The sequence below is a fragment of the Tenrec ecaudatus genome, chromosome 2, assembly GCF_050624435.1.
Source record: "Tenrec ecaudatus isolate mTenEca1 chromosome 2, mTenEca1.hap1, whole genome shotgun sequence".
NCBI classification, from domain to species: domain Eukaryota; kingdom Metazoa; phylum Chordata; class Mammalia; order Afrosoricida; family Tenrecidae; genus Tenrec; species Tenrec ecaudatus.
In genome coordinates, this window is record NC_134531.1 from 45,963,116 (window position 1) to 45,979,525 (window position 16,410).

The 16,410-nt window shown below is 39.7% G+C and overlaps 1 protein-coding gene and 1 non-coding gene across 3 annotated transcripts in view; one reads left to right on the plus strand and one right to left on the minus strand.

Annotated features, from left to right (window-relative positions):
* PARP8 (poly(ADP-ribose) polymerase family member 8) overlaps nt 1–16,410 on the plus strand; it is a 202,942-nt gene that overhangs the window by 112,599 nt on the left and 73,933 nt on the right. For both annotated transcript variants that reach the window (XM_075541019.1, XM_075541018.1), the window contains exons 5-8: nt 10,427–10,516; nt 11,044–11,114; nt 13,908–13,985; nt 15,476–15,570. In XM_075541019.1, coding sequence (XP_075397134.1) covers nt 10,427–10,516; nt 11,044–11,114; nt 13,908–13,985; nt 15,476–15,570 — 334 coding nt within the window. The remainder of the gene's footprint in view (nt 1–10,426; nt 10,517–11,043; nt 11,115–13,907; nt 13,986–15,475; nt 15,571–16,410) is intronic.
* On the minus strand, nt 167–298 carry LOC142442188 (small nucleolar RNA SNORA42/SNORA80 family). Its single transcript, XR_012783418.1, has one exon. It is a non-coding gene; the product is annotated as a small nucleolar RNA SNORA42/SNORA80 family (small nucleolar RNA).

Sequence of the window (16,410 nt, forward strand, 5' to 3'; positions counted from 1 at the left end):
TTTTCTGGGTGGAACTTCCCTCTTGAACATGAACTCGTGACCCTCCAAGTTTTCTATCAAATGCTTCAAATTGCCATTGTCATTTTGACCCATGCAAGTAGATCTGAAAAGAGCTTAATGCTCACGGAAGACCCTTTTAATAAAGTTTGGTTTTTTGTTTTGTTTTCACTGTGCAACCCACTTCAGTGCCCAGCGCCCATGGGATAGAGCCAGGTAATGGTTCAGGAACACAGAACTCTGGCATGGGACTCTATGAGAGGCCCAGGGCGTCAGACCTGCCATCAATCCAAACCCGTGCACTAATGTTTGGGTTTTAGGTGACTTTAGGGATGTGTTTTGTTCTAAGGTTTACAAAGCTGGCCTTTGGTTTCAGGGGTTCTTAGTTTTCCATGGCTCCAGAAGCTTAGATAGAATCCATGATACTTTGAAATTCTGCTTTGCTTTCTCATCTTTTGATCAGGAGTCCTCTGTGGAAACATTGACCAATAGCTTCATTTATGGTAGCTGGTTATCCTCCAGTTCTTCAGGTCTCTTGGCACAGGAGGTCATTTCTCCAGGAGGAAATTAACCACACGTTCTGTATCCTCCTCCTCTCTTTACTCTCTGTCTTCCTCTGCTATTCCTGGTGAATAGAGACCGAACGGTGTTTCTGGAAAGCTGCTTGCAAGCTTTTAAGACCCTGGGAATGCAGCAAACAAGGACATAGAACAGAAGCCCTAAACTTGACAAGGACATCATGCTTAGTGAAACATGTTGTTGTTGGCAGTTGGCATCAACGCGTAGCTACCTTCCATACGACACAAAGAACCTCTACCCAGGCTGGAGCCATCCTCAATATTTTATGTTTGATCCCATTGACCTAGCCGCTGTGTCAGTCCATCTTGTCGAGGGCTTTCCACTTTTCCACTGTCCCTGTATCAAACATTGTGCCCTTCTCCAGGGCAGGTCTCTACTGAGAGCATGCTCTAAGTCTCATCGCCTTGCCCTAAGGAGCACTTGGCTGTACTTCTTCCAAGACAGATTTGCTTGTTCATCTGACCGTCCACGGTAATTTTCATATTCTTCACCGGCACCCTAATTCAAATGCATCGATTCTGCTTCAGTCTCCCGTTTTAGTCATTGAAAATACCATGGCTCAAGCGCTTCTTAGTCCTCAAACTAACATTCCTGCTTTTCAACACTTTAAAGGGTGCCCCGATACAATGCGTCCTTGGGATCTTGACTGCTGTTTTCATGAACATTGATTGTGCATCCAAGAAAGATAAAATCGATGATGTCTTACTGTTCTCTATTTTACCTCTCTGGGTTCTAATATCCATTGCAATGGCCTCACCAGAACTCAGAGAGATACTATTTCATGATTGAAGGGTTTATTAAGGAAGTTAAAAGGTTGTAATGCCAATAAGAAATGTTGAGGTTTGAATTGCTTATCTGGACTTATTACAAGTTCTCTCAAGTCTGCTAATAAATGCCCAAAGGGGAAGACCACTCTGATAGGATCCTCAGCATGAAGGCATTCACCTTAAGGCCCACGGGTCAGCAATCCAGCTCCCTGAATTAAGTGCCCAGAGGCACCCCATTCTAGTAAGCTTCAGCCCAAAGGCATGTAGCTCATCTTCCATGGGCCAGCAAGCTGAGCTTCCTCAATTAAGTGCCAAGAGGCAATACCCCTCTGTAAGCCAGCCTCCTGCACAAAACACCAGCTTTACTTGCTCCCTGGGTTGGGAAGTCCACACTCTGTCTTGTGCCCTGCATGCTGGTTCTCATGTTCCATAGCCTCTTCTTAATTCAGCCTGAATCTCTGGGACCCCTGTCGATGTACTTCAGCACTGTTGCTGGATGATCTTAAGCAGAGTGGTACTTGCATGTGATCTCAGTGATATTGCTTTATAATTTTCACATTATTTTAGATCACCTTTCTTTGAAATGAGGTTTCCAAAATTTCCTGGAAAAGACAACCGAGTGCTCCCCGTGTTTCATCAGCTGGTTGAAACAACTCACTGAGATTGAGTTGATTTTGACTTGTAGTGATCCTCTAGCTTAAGTATAACAGGCCTTGTGGATTTCTACGATGGTAAATTTTGGGGGGGATATAAAGCTTCACCATTCTCCCAAATATGTTATGTTTGGGTAAAAATGAAGTAGTTCAAGAGATGTTAGATCTCTATTGATCGCTGCACAGTTGTCAATAGAACTTCTGTTCACGCTTACACAATCTGATACGGAAGGGAAAATTATATTGTCAATATCCTTTAGCAAAAATCTGTAGGTCTTATATAAAACATATGGCATAAAGGACCTAGATACCCCCAGAGATTAAGAGAGTAAGAAGGAAAAACAAAAAACAAAGCAGCAGGCCTGGCTAGAGTCAAGTGGAAGAATTCCAGGGAATGAATTCCAGTTTGAAAACATTCCTCTTCAGTGACTCATTCTGGTAACTGAACTGCATTTCTCACCCTTTGTATGTCCTACATTCCAATCCTGAACATAGCATTTTTTATTATTAGAGATAGAAAAATAGATGAAGAAGATGTAAAAGCAATCATTGCAGCAACAGCATAGATTCAAATGCCCAGAAAGGTCCACGAGAGCACTCAGCACACCTCTTCGCTTTAGGGCTAAGAAAACCTCAGCCAACAGTAAAAGGAGCCAAAACAAATTGATAGCTGTGTCTAAATTAAGAACTTTTTCTACCCTCTTCGCGTCTTTTCATGTTTTGTATATACGCATAACTGATTTGGCCTACATTCTATCATAATGTCAAGTGAGCATATACTCTTATGAATCCTCAAACCATTTTGGGTGAGAATACATTAAGCCCAAACCAGAAACTAAACATGTTCCAGTGCCTACACTAAATGCTAATGAAAATGCAAACTCGTAGGTTAGCAGAAATATCTTAAAAATAAATAAATAACGCTGATGCTGTTACAAGTTCCCTGGTGACACAGTGTGAGCGGAGCACTGGGACAGTGGGTCCAGTCCAGCAAAGATTTACAACCTCAGAAACCCTATGGGGACAGTTCTACCCATACCTACAGGATCTCTATCTGTTGTAATCTACTTGATCAGAGGCAGTGGTTTGGTGGTGGTGCTCTTAGAAAGTTAATCTGTTACTTCTCTATTCCTTTAGTTTTGTGGTACCAATGCTAAGATTCTGTTAAACTCTGATTACTTTAAAATCTTAGAAGATAGATTTGAAAGGAAAACTTGTTCCTCAGTAATTTTAAAAATCATTTTATTGGGGGCTCATATTATTCTTATCACAATTCCGTACATACAAACATTGTGTCAAGCATATTTGTTGCCATCATCATTCTCAAAACATTTTCATTCTCAAAACGATTGCTTTCTGCTTGAGCCCTTGGTATCAGCGCCTCATGTTTCCCCTCCCTGTCCTTCCCCCTCCCTCATGAACCCTTGATACTTTATAAATTATGATTATTTTTCCATTGCTTACACTGTCCGACGTCTCCCTTCACCCAATTTTCTGTTGTTCATCCCCCAGAGAAGAGGTTATATGCAAATTCTTGTGATCGGTTCCCTTCTTTTACCCCACCTTCCCCTTATCCTCCTGGTATTGCCACTCCCATTATTGGTCCTGAGGGCTTTATCTGTCCTGGATTCCCTGTGTTTCCAGTTCTTATCTGTCCCAGTGTACATCTCCTGGTCTAGCTGGGTTTGTACAGTAGAATTGGGATCATGATGGGGGAGGAAGCATTTAAGAAATAGAGAAAAGTTGTATGTTTCATCATTGCTACACTACACCCTGACTGGCTCGTCTCCTCCCTGTGACCCTCTGTAAGGGAATGTTCAGTTGCCTACAGATGCGCTTTGGATCCCCACTCCTCACTCTCCCCTCACTCAATTATATGATTTTTCATTCTTTCATGCCTGATACCTGATCCCATTGACACCTCATGATCACACAGGCTGGTGTGCTTCCACCATGTGGGCTTTGTTGCTTTTCAGCTAGATGTCCACTTGTTTATCTTCAAGCCTTTAAGACCCCGACACTATATCTTTTGATAGCTGGGCACTATCAGCTTTCTTCACCACATTTGCTTTTGCACCCACTTTGTCTTCAGCAATCGTGTCAGGAAGGTGAGCATCATGGAATGCCAGTTTCATAGAACAAAGTGTTCTTGTGTTGAGGGAGTACTTGAGTAGAGACCCAATGTCCATCTTAATACTAAGCCTACAAATATATGTACATGCATCTATTTCCCCATTGTCATATATAAATATATTTACATATGTACACGCCTATATTTAGACCTCTATAAATGCCCTTTCCTCTATTTTTTTTTTACTTTCCTTTTGTCCCACTATCATACTCAGCCTTCATTAGGGTTTCTGTAATTCCTCTTGGTTACATTGCCCTTGATCAAGCCCTACCAGGCCTCCTATACCCTCCTCGCTATTGATTTTGGATCACTGGTTGTTTCTTTGTCCCTAGGCTTGTTAACACCCACTTCCTTTTCTCCGCTTCCTTCTCTCCCACTTGTTTCTCCGTATTGTGCAACATTTACTGACCAAATGATGTTCTCCTGCAGGCTATCTTAATGATTTCCAGTACCAAAGCTTTATGCTGGCCATTCTAACAGAAAATTATTTTAACTAAGTTACTTCGCTACTTTCTTAAACTGTGGTCTGAATTTATTCTCCTCTTGATGATTTAGTAATTTTAGATTCCCATCTTTCCATGATACTTTGATATTACTTATTTTCACTTGATGGATTTTTCTCAAAGCTTCCTTCTGGGTTGTGGTCAGCTTTCTGTTGTTTTAATAGCCCCTCTCTCCTTGGGCTAGCTTCCTTTAAGAAACACTTTCTTTGCCCAAGGGAAAGGGATAACTAGGTTGATTAAGTATCAGATAACTGGAAGAGTGTTTAAGAAATAAAGAAACTGACTTTAATAACGAAGTTTGAGTATGATATTGCTGACAGAAAGGGCTCTAAATAAGATATCCAATGAATAGCCAGTATGTTGATAATTAAAGCGCATTTATGTTAAATTGGTTTCTCAATCTATTTGATCCACCATTTGTCTGTCAGTTTGTGTAACTCTGATGGCGTGTGTGTTGCTGGATGCTATGTCACTAGTCTCTCAAATGCCAGCAGGGCCACCCAGAGTGAACGGGATTCACCTGAGCTTCCCGACTGAGAACAGACAACACAGAGGGACTCAGCTCCCCACTTCAGATATAGAAGCCACTGCAAACTTTAAGCAGAGCTTTGAAGCATTGTCTGACATCAAAAGTCTAAACAAAGGAAGCAGAAGCAGAGCATTTTTGGAGAGCTATTGCCTGAAGATTACCTACTCAAGTCCATGGATACTGGAAATGTGAAAGAAGAGGAGATGATTTCTCTCGAGAGGGATGTCGACCATAGTGAAAGCCGATGGGAGTGGAGACTTTGGGAAGGATCTTCATTCATTCATTTGCTATTAGGGTTACAACTCAATGTAAGGAAAACCAAAATCCTCACAAGTGGACCAATAGGTCACATAAACGGAGAAAAGTTTGAAGTTGTCAAGGATTTTGTCTTCCTTGGATCCATAATCAATGCTCTTGGAAGCAGCGGTCAACAGATCAAAAGATGAATTGTATTAGCTAAATCTTCTGTACAAGATCTCTTTAGAGTACTGAAATGTAGGCATGCTACTTTGAGGACTCAGGTGCACCTGAACCAGGCCATGGTATTCTCAGTTGTATCTGCTACATGGGAGAGTTGGACATTGAATCAGGCCATAGAGGAATGGATGCATTGGATTGCTGGAAGCACCATGAACTGCTAAAAGGACAAACCAATCTTTATTGGCAGAAGTCATCCCAGAGTGCTCCTTAGAGTCAAGGATGGCAAGACTTACCTCTTTTGGACATGCGTCCCGATGTCTCTAGAGAAGAACAACATGTTTGGTAAAGTGGAAGGGCAACGAAAACAGGAAGGCCCTCACCAAGGTGGTTTGACACAGTGGCTGCATCAGAGGCCTGAGACATGGGAACAGTGGTGAGGATGGCACAGAGCAGGCAGCATTTCTGTCTGCTGTGCACAGGGTCGCTATGGGTCTGAGCCAACTCACTGGTACCTAACAGCCACAATAACAACAACAACAGTACACTCCATAAACCCCTTTCTCGGTGGTATTTGAAAAATGAAATAAAGCATAGCATGACAAAATTGTATCTGGTTGCAAAACTAGCCCACGTCCTTCCCTTTCACCACCGCGAGTACTTGAAAACCTTATGTCATGTTCATAGTCTTTTGAGGTTGAGCTATGAATACAAATCCACCTGTCTAATTTACTTATTACTCAAGGTCTAAAAGCAGTACAGCTGTGTCTTTGGAAATAAGGCAGTGAGTTAGATATCTATCAATTAAAAATCATGTTCTCACAGAACTGACACAATATTGTGAAAACTTGGCTCAAAAAGATATTTTATCAGTATTGAGTCAGTCATTTGAATGTTAAATTTCCTGTAGCGAAAATTGATAGGGGCTTTCTTGGGGATATTTCATACTGTATTGTATGCAACCAGCAAGTGCCTTTAAAGGACCAGCATTAAAGAATCAGCAGTTCTTCCGGGGGATGCTGTGTAGCGCATTCAAAAGGTTCAGCGTCTGACCTACCAGCGTGGGCTGTCCCACAATGCAGCCTCTAATCAAACGGGGCTGTCCAGAACCCCTGGGAATAGAATTGCTTGCCTGAAGTTCTCATGAAGTTGTCCCAAATCAAAAGATCATGTCCGCAGGGCCTATGGTGGTTCCAGGTGTGCTCAGTGTCCCTTACTGAGGAGCAGAACGCACTTCTGAAAGCGGCAAGGCAGCAGCACAGCCAGCACACTGCATAAATGCAAATGAAGCTTTTGAGAATACTAATCAAGTGACTTGGTTGGGGGTGGGTGTTTATGAAACCAATCTTATACATGTTCCGCAAAGTTGAAATTTAAAAAACAAACAAAAAGATTATTGCGTGTTGTGTTAATTCCAAATTCTTTTTTAGCCTGTAACTGAGGATCAATATTTATCAGAGCAATATGTCAAATTTAAAAAGACTATTCTTTCCAGAGGAAACAAATAGTAAAAAGGGAAATTTAAATATGGAATAACTTAATGTTCTGCACATTTATTCTGTTCTGTGTTTTTTGATAAAATTAATTCTTTAGAGAAGCACTAAGTTGGGACTTTGCATCCATTTGAAAAAAGTAGATACTTGTGTAAAGAGTTACAGTCTCTGAATCCACAGAGGCAATGCTACCTGTTGTATTGTCAACAATAATACAATTTAAGAGCAAGTCCGAGTAAGACTAATAACACAGCAGGACTAGTGACACAACGGGCTAAGCATCAGTGATTCCAGTCCAGCAAAGATTTATGGCCTCGGAAACCCAATGGGAACAGTTCTCTTCTCACAACGCGCCCGAAGTACAAGGGAATACCTAAAAAAAAAAAAAAGACTTTTTTTTTACTCAAAGCTATATATTTAATTTTTTTACATAATAACGTTATCACCTTCAAATTACGCTACTTTGCACTTAATACATTTGTCAAATCTGCGATTTCATTCTTGAAAACATTGTTTTCAACCTCATCTCTTTGGGTAGCTGACACTACCTCCCTCATTTTTGTTTTGTTGTGCTTTTTCACCTCTTTTACATTGTCAAATCACTGTCCTTTCATGTCCCTCGTCATTCGTGGAAACAAAAAAGAGGTCACATGGAGTGAGGTCAGGTGTGTCAGGTGCGTGGGGGAAGAGAGGCATGCTGGGGTGTTTTGCACAAAACTGGCACACCAAGATGGCTGTGTGAGCAGGCGCATTGTTGTGGTGGCAGAACCAGCCCCTCATCTGCCACAAATCAGTCCTTTTGTGTGTCACACACTCTTAGTGCAATTGTTTCAGAACCTCTAAATAGAAAGTTTGATTAACCGTCTGACTGGTGGAATGAACTCCAACTGCACTACAAGTTGACATTTTCATCCAGAATGAGGTCTGCCATCGATCGATCGACATTTCACCTTTTTTGAAACGCGCAACCGACTCGTATGCTTGAGTTTTTTCTATAGCGATGTCCTTGTAAGCTCTCTTCAACCTCACAGCAGTTTCGATGGCATTTTTCTTGAGCAGGAAGAAAAATTTAATAGCCTAACAGTATTCTCTTAAATTGACCACCACAAAAAAATGAGGTTCCAGTGAAACTGCTTTTACAAAAATATTCACTGTGACCAGAGAGAACCGTCTCAGGCGACGTTACTGGGTGCACTTGCTCTATGCTCACCTAGCAGGAAAAATGCGCCCGAAGAAGGCTCCTCCAGCACAATTCTGCTGTTTTAGGGGGCGGTACCCCCTCCTCTGTAAGATGAAGCTTTACCGCCCTTGCCTCTAAGGAGCACTCTGAGGCCTGACTTCTTCCAAGACAGGTTGGTTTGTCCTTTGAGCAGTCCATTATAATTTCAGTATTCTTTGCCAGCACCCCGATTCTAATGCATTGATTTGTCTTCTATCTTCCTTATTCAATATCCAACATTCACATGCATATCAGGCAATTAAAAATACCACCACTTGGGTCAGGCGCACCTTAGTCCTCAAAGTAACACTCTTGCTTTCCAGTATTCTCAAGAGGTCTTGTCGCGCACATTTATCTAATGCAACTCATCTTTTGACCTCTTGCCTGCTGCTTCCGTGAGCATGGTCATGGATCCAAGCAAGACAAAATCCTTGAAACTTCAGCCTTTTCTCCATTTACCATGAAGTTACCTATCGGTCCAGTTGGGAGGATTTTAGTCGTCTTTGCCTTGTGTCGTGAACTTGCGTATGAGTAGCTGGTGGTCTGTTCCCCACCAGCCCTCAGCCTTGCTGTAGCAGCTGCTCTTGCATGTCTCCAGAATCTCTCTCCACAGACATCGTCCATTTGATGTCTTTGCATTCCAACTGGAAAAGTACACATGTATAATCTCTATGTGTTTGTTAGCAAAAGGTATTGCTGTGCACTAGTTGTTGGTCTTGCAACTTGTTCATCAGCTTTGTTTCCCTCACCGAGACCCTGTTTTCCAACTTCTGATGCTCCTCGTTCATTTCCAACGTTTGCATTTCAATCGCAAATGATTATCAACACGCCTTGATTGCACGTTTGATCAGTTTCTGCCAGAAGACAGTGGTAGAATTATTCGATTCATCTCTAGCTTTCCTGTTTGGTGCATACATGGTAATAGCAGTTGTGTTAATTGTATTTCCTTGAATTTGGAAAAATATAATCTTATCAAAAACAACATTGTACTTCAAGAAAGATCCTTTATGATGATGAATGTCAAGCCATTCCTTTTGATTGTGCCATTCCTGGCTTGGTAAATCGTACGATTTTCTGATTCAGAATGGTAAATTCCAATCCGTTTCAGCTCACTAATGCCTAGGACACCCATCTTTATGCATTCCATTTCATTTTTGATGACTTCTGATTTTCCTAGATTCATACTTTGTACATTCCAAGTTCTGATAAAACTTTGATGTTTGCAGTTGTTTCTTCTCAGTTGCCTTGTGTCCCGCCACTACATGGAGATCCTGAAGGTTTGATTTCTGTAAGCGCCATCCACTCCTCACCAGGGTCAACTCTACGTTGAGAAGGCAGCTCTTCCTTTGTCCTATTCTGAGTTCCTTTCAACCGGAGGGACCCGCCCTCTGGCACCTTCTCTGACAGTGCTCTGCGTCCATTCCTCAGATCTTCACTATTTGACAGTAATTCCATGCTGAGCCACATGTTTTTATCCACAACGTCTCCCGCATCGGCATCTGATTCCACTGAAACCTGTTCACTTTCAGTGACCGGACTGGCATTTGGAATACCAGTGACACAGCTTCCAGCATCACATCAATAGACAAGTTACCGTAATTCGGCAAACTGACAGACTAGTGTTGGGTTGTAGGTTACTGTGAATTTTACTAGAGCTATAAAGCTTTATTTATTTTTTTCTCTGAGCACTGAGTTTTATTAGAGCAATATGGGAGATATGGTTTACAACGACATCAACTGTTCAATTCTTGAATGGCTGGGTATTAAGTCCTGTTGATGGCATCTAGTCCTTCTTTTTGACTTCTCCTTTGACAACTGAACTTGCCTCTGGTGGCAGATATTGAAGTTGGGAAGGAGTTTGCTCAGTGATTTGGAGTAAGCATTTACATAACACAAGGGATATTAGAAATTCAATTGAACAGTCTTGATTTGCTATCATTCTCTAGGAGATACAAACATCTGTAAGGTCATTTAGAATTAAATAGACACATATGTGCTATCTACTTCCTTTTTTCCCTGAGTTTTATCAGAACAACAGTGCGTGCTTTGTGATTTGGACATAACCGAAACTTTTTTTTAAGTAAATGACATATTATTTCAAGGTATAATGCTTTTAATAACCCATTATTTCTTTGCAGATAATACATATGTGTCAAGTTCAGAAAATGATGAAGATGTATTAGTTACTACAGAACCAATTCCAGTAATTTTTCATCGAATAGCAACAGGTAATAGGAATATTAGTGTTTTCTCTTCTAGGTGAATATAGTTTTTTTTAAATATAGGCAGTTCTTTCCCCCTCAGCCACTATGATAGTCATTTGTCTTCAGTATCAATAAATGTGTTTTTCCATACAGTTTTTCTATTTAAAGCATATTATTTTATGCTTTTTATGGATTTTTTTGAATGTACAAATTTACCTTTTAAATTCATGCATAAAATGTCATTTTTTATTTGCTGTTGTGAAAATATTTTCATGCATTGTGACACTGCTAGATAAACTGAGTATTTAAAAAGCCACAGTTAAGGCAAAGTAGATGCATTAAAATATGTAGTGAGGATCTTTATAATTTTATTGCTAATGAAAAAGCTCATGTGAAGTTGGTAACTCTCCATTATAATATCATTCTAAATTATTCATTAATTCTCACAAAGGCGAGCATTACCTATCAGGTATTTTGTATACTAAAAGCCTTTAGTATTTGGTAATGGAAACTGATAACTAAATTTATTTTTAATTGTAACTTTCTTTCAGAATTAAGAAAAACCAATGATATTAACTGTTGCTTATCCATAAAATCAAAATTACAGAAGGAAAATGGGGAGGTATGTAAACCATATGATATACTTCTTCAAAATAGTAGAGATATATTTAAATTTTACTATGTATTTGTAGTTAATATACATTTTTTTGAGATTTAAAATGCATGTGATGAAAATAAGGTTGAAACTTGTGGGATAGGGATGTGTGTGTGTGTGGGGCATCGGTGTGGGTGTGAATGTGGAAAAGGGTGTGTCCCAAATTAACTGAGAAAGACATTTTCTTTAAAATCATAAAACGTAATGTCTGGGTCAAATCTAAATAAAATGAATGCAAAACCATTTCGTCTATATTCCATCAAATACGGTAGTTCACTAAGGATCACTTGTGAAACTTACATCATTACACATGAGCATTTGGGAGTTTGCTTGGATCATTGATATTACACTTGTAAAATACCATCTTTTTTAATAAGAGTAACACATAGGTATGTATAGTCTTATTATTAAAGACAAAAACAACTCACTGCCATCAAGTTGTGTCCATCTCAGAGTTGGCCAAGGTTCAAAAAGAAAACTCTCACACCATATGCTCCCTTTCTCAACTGATCAAAATTTTACTTTAAACTCTAATTATGAAGAAAACAGATGAGTGCATTTTGACTAACTTTTCTTGACTTTCGAAACTACCCTCGATACGGCCTACCTTGTTTCTGTTGTGTCTGTTCTTCCCATGTTTACCTACATGGAGAATCAGTGATTTAGGAAGATGGTTCCTAAAAAAGGAAATGTGTTTTATAAAACTCAAATTCCTTTTTCCACGTTTCTGTTTTCCTGTGAGCTCGAGATCTATCCTAAAAATGTAGGGGTTGTCCAGAAAGCATTGACTAAATGGATCCTGGTGTTTAGAGGACGTTCCTTTTCTCTTGACGACATCAAAAGCGCTAATAATCAGCATGTCAGAATGGGTTCACTAGCTAACTCAGGCTGCTGCTCAAAACTTCTTCTAAAATGTTGAAAACAAGGATGATACTTTGAGGACTAAGATCTATCTGACCCGAGCCATAGTGGTTTTGGCTGCCTCATATCCATGTGAAAGTTGGACATTGAATAAGGGAGACCAGACTCATGTATTTGAATTATGGTTCTTAATGAAGAATACTGAAAGTACCATGGACTTCCAAAAGTACAAACCAGCCTGTCTTGAAAGAAATATCGCTAGAATGGTTCTCAGAAGCAAGAGTGGTGAGACTTCTGACATGCTATGGCCATGCTATCAGGAGAAACCAGTGCCCTGGCGAAGGAGATCATGCTTGTTGTTTTCACTTTAAACACCTAACAGATATGATCCAGTTAATTAGAAATGCAAAGTTAAAGCATACTTAATTAAATATAACTAAATAGAACCTTTTTATTGTGAATTGGGTGAAGATTTACAGAGCAGACCAGTTTTCCAGCCAACGATTCATGTGTGTTTTGTGTTACGCGCCATGTTTTCTTGTACTACGCTCCCTTCTTTCTGAGCCCTTCTGAAGCTTGCTGTTGAGTACGTGTTGCCCGTTTTGTCCTACTTGGTTGACTGTGCTAAGGTGTGCTTACCCCACCGGTGTATTGTTCCACACACAGCTATCTGTAGGCTGACAATTGAGCCACATGGTGACTTCAGGTCTAGATCTGAAGGATGACTAGAGGTCATCGTTTGGGGGTTGCTATCAGTCTATGTCTGATCATTAAGCTTGGTCTCTTATTATTTTGAGTTGTGTTCTAAAACTTTATCATATTCCAAGGAGGCCTGCTAGAACAATGGGCTGCAACTTGGGCTGGTAGCTATAAGGTCTGTAGTTTGAATCCAGCCGCTACTCTGCAGAGAAAATGAGGCTTTCTGCTTGTGTCAAATTGATAGCCTCAGAAACCCACAGTGACACTTCTAATCTGTCATTATATGGATCCGAATCAAGTTTTTGGCAGGGAGTTTGTTGTCTTTTTTGAATCAGGATTTTCTGATGTAATCCTTTTCAGAGTAATGGGGATGGTAGCCAGGCACCACCCAGTTCTTCTGGTGGTAGCGTTGTGGACACTGACTTACACGCTCCATCAGTCTGTTAGTTTCCATGTGTCTTTCGATATTCATCACTCTACTTTCTTCTGCACTCAGAGAACCGGAACATTATGCATTATTTAAATGACCTGTCGTGAGTTCTTAAGGCCTTGTTATTACTCACCAAAAGAGGATGTAGACCCTTGTTTTTGTGAACTGTGTTAGGCCGTTCGGCCTTGGTGGCGATTCCCTGAAACTATGATCCTGAGGGCTCGGGCCCAGTGTAAATATGATTTTGAAATCTAAAGTATAAAACAAATAACTTCTATAAACTGAATGTATCCTTTTCATAAGGTGATTTCTACTTTTTTCACTATTTGATTCATATGCCATTGGGTTCAAAATGTCTTTTTTTCATATCATTGTGTAGAGTTGCCGTGGAAGGGAGCAGTCTGGGATAAAATGCTGACGAGCTTTTTGATAAAGATTCATTCAGTATGAGCAAAGCAAACACTTTATGAGAGAAAAAAAGGTGTAGTTTGTTATACTCAGATTTTTAATATAAATCAAATATTAAATTTCCCGACTTACTCAAAGGTCAGTGGAACTGAACTCTAAAAAAGATATCCATAGAGCTGAATGTCCCCACAAACTGTTTGCTTTTTATGGCTTTCTTTGATTATATTATACCATGATCGTTTTTATTAAAAACCCATACCATCTGCATAAGACATACCTGTCAAAACAATGTACTACTTTCTTTCAAAATGAAGCCTGCTAGTTTGAGCATGAGGATGATCTTTTCACTACATTGTTTTAAGGAGTCCAGGCAAAATAGCGCAGTGGAAGAAGATTCGGAAGGCGACAATGATTCTGAAGAATTTTATTATGGAGGACAGGTACGTAAACCCGACTTTCCGTATTTGCCATCAAGGGTAGGCATAGTCAAATATGTCTCAGTGAAAATCTGTGGCCTAGCCTTAGGAAGTCTGTGTGTTGGTCATGGTTCTGTTACCAGTAACTATAGACGTACGTGTAATTCATTTATTTCTCATAGTTTTGGAAATTAGTTACCTGCGTGCAATTCCTTGGTTTAACTGTAAGCTTTCACTCCATTGAAGTTGACCTAATTCATCATAGAAATGCTGCAGGCAGCTAACTCTTGGATCATTTTAACTTTCATATTTCTTAAGTATATTATCCTTAGTATTTTGCAATGAAGACACAACAAAAGAAATAGAAGACAATGAACTATTATTAGATAATGAGTTTCTAATTATTGAGTATACACATTTATTGTTTCCCTCTACCCATATGTTAATATAAAATTTTATTGAAAAATTGTGTCATATTCACACATGAAAACAGCTTGTATGTATATGCATGTGTGTCTGTGCATATTCAAGGGAACTTCAAAAAGTTCATAGGAAAAATGGTATGAAAATATAAAAGAAATGTTCCATGAGTGTTTTGAAGCTTGTATGTACATGTGTGTTATGCATATCTCCATCAGAATTTTAAAAGTAATTTTCAAATTTAAAATTGAACAATTAATTTTACTATATGACTCCATAATTTTCCTTATTCTATTTCTGTAACCCTTGTGATCAAATGTGTTTTATAATTTACATAATAGTATAATGGGAGGGTAATATGACAAAAAAGAGGCAATAATGCCAACGTTGTTAGACCAGAGAATGCAAATGTGTTTATTTACTGAGAGCCAAAGCGTAGTAAGTTGTTAGTCAAGGAAATCTCAGTCAGTACAGATAATAGATGAGCAATCCCCTTCACTCAGTGGATAAGCACTCAGCTGCTCATTGTAAGTTGAGGAGTTCGAATCCACTAGCCGCGCTATATGAGAGTCACGTGACTCTTTCCTCTAAGCTTGCAGCCTACTGGACAGTTCCACTCCAGCCTGTCAGATGGCTGTGACTCCAAGTTGATTTATAAAACAGTAAGATAGTCTTCCTAGTAAAATGGTTCTTCCAGCAATACAACACTCTTAACATTTATGTAGAATAGCTGTCAATTTTGCTTCTTGAGGAAAATATATAATTAACATGTCTCATGTTTTACACAGGTAATTATCATAGGGGAGACGTCAATGCTTTCCCTTAAATCTATATATTCAGCCCAGAAGTTTTCCAGATTTTTTGCCAGAAACTTTTGTTTTGACATCTTTGTTTTCTCTGCACTAGAATATGTTTAATTTACTTTTAAAATATAATGAATTATCCTGGATTTATATGAATCCAAAAACCAGTGAATATACTTCCCTTTTTTCTTGCATTCTATAATATATCCAACAGAATATACCCGTAGCAGAACCCACACGGGTGCTCTGTTGGTCTTTTTACTCCTTTGCTAAACCATCCCGTCTCACCAGGTGAACTATGATGGGGAACTGCACAAGCACCCGCAGCTTGAAGCTGACTTGTCGGCAGTGAGAGAGATGTACGGGCCACATGCAGTTTCTCTCAGGTAAATAAATAGCCACTGGTGAATGAAAATTTAAATTGTTTGTCAGCTAGATGGGATATCATATCGGAGAAATTTTCCTGAGCTTATTTGCTTCTGAAAATGCTTGAGAGAGATTCTGTTGTTTTTTTTGCTTATAGCAAATATGTTGCGTGCACGTGTGCATCATTGGTACGCGTGTTTTATGATTACACTGATTATATTAAAGACATTAGGAGAGCTAGTTTAATGATAGATCAGTCTAACTGATATGATTATTTCAAGTGATAAATTAGCTGAGCCGATGCTGTTACCGTAAGTCAGGCCATTTCTGTGCCAGCAGTAGAAGTAAATACCTAGTACATGCCACCAGCATCCAAATCACATGGTGACAAGTGACCCGGATCTTACCAAAGACAGGCATAAATGAGCACAGTGCCTGCTTCAAGCATCTGCATTTGCTGCTGCTGATGTTATATTTTATCAAGTCAGCTCTGTTTCAGAGCAACTCTGAACACTGCCCAGTCCTGCACCAGCCTTCCCAACATCACCCTGTTTCTCCACCACGTGCCGGCATCCCAGTGAGGGTCTTCTTTCTTCTTTACCCTCGACTTTACCAAGCATGAGACCCTCTCCAGGGTCTTAGTATTTATGATAAATGTCCAGAACACTTATGATTAAAGCCACTTGTAATCATTCCAACATTTACTGCCTTCACACTAGATTCTAGAAGGAGAATCTGATTACTTCAGATTCCTGTTTAAATTCTTTGAATGTTTTTCTTTTCCCCTGGTAGTCTCCAAGTGGTCATGGCATTCCAGGCACTCTGCATTCCGACTTCGGATCCCCTTGCCGGTCTATCCT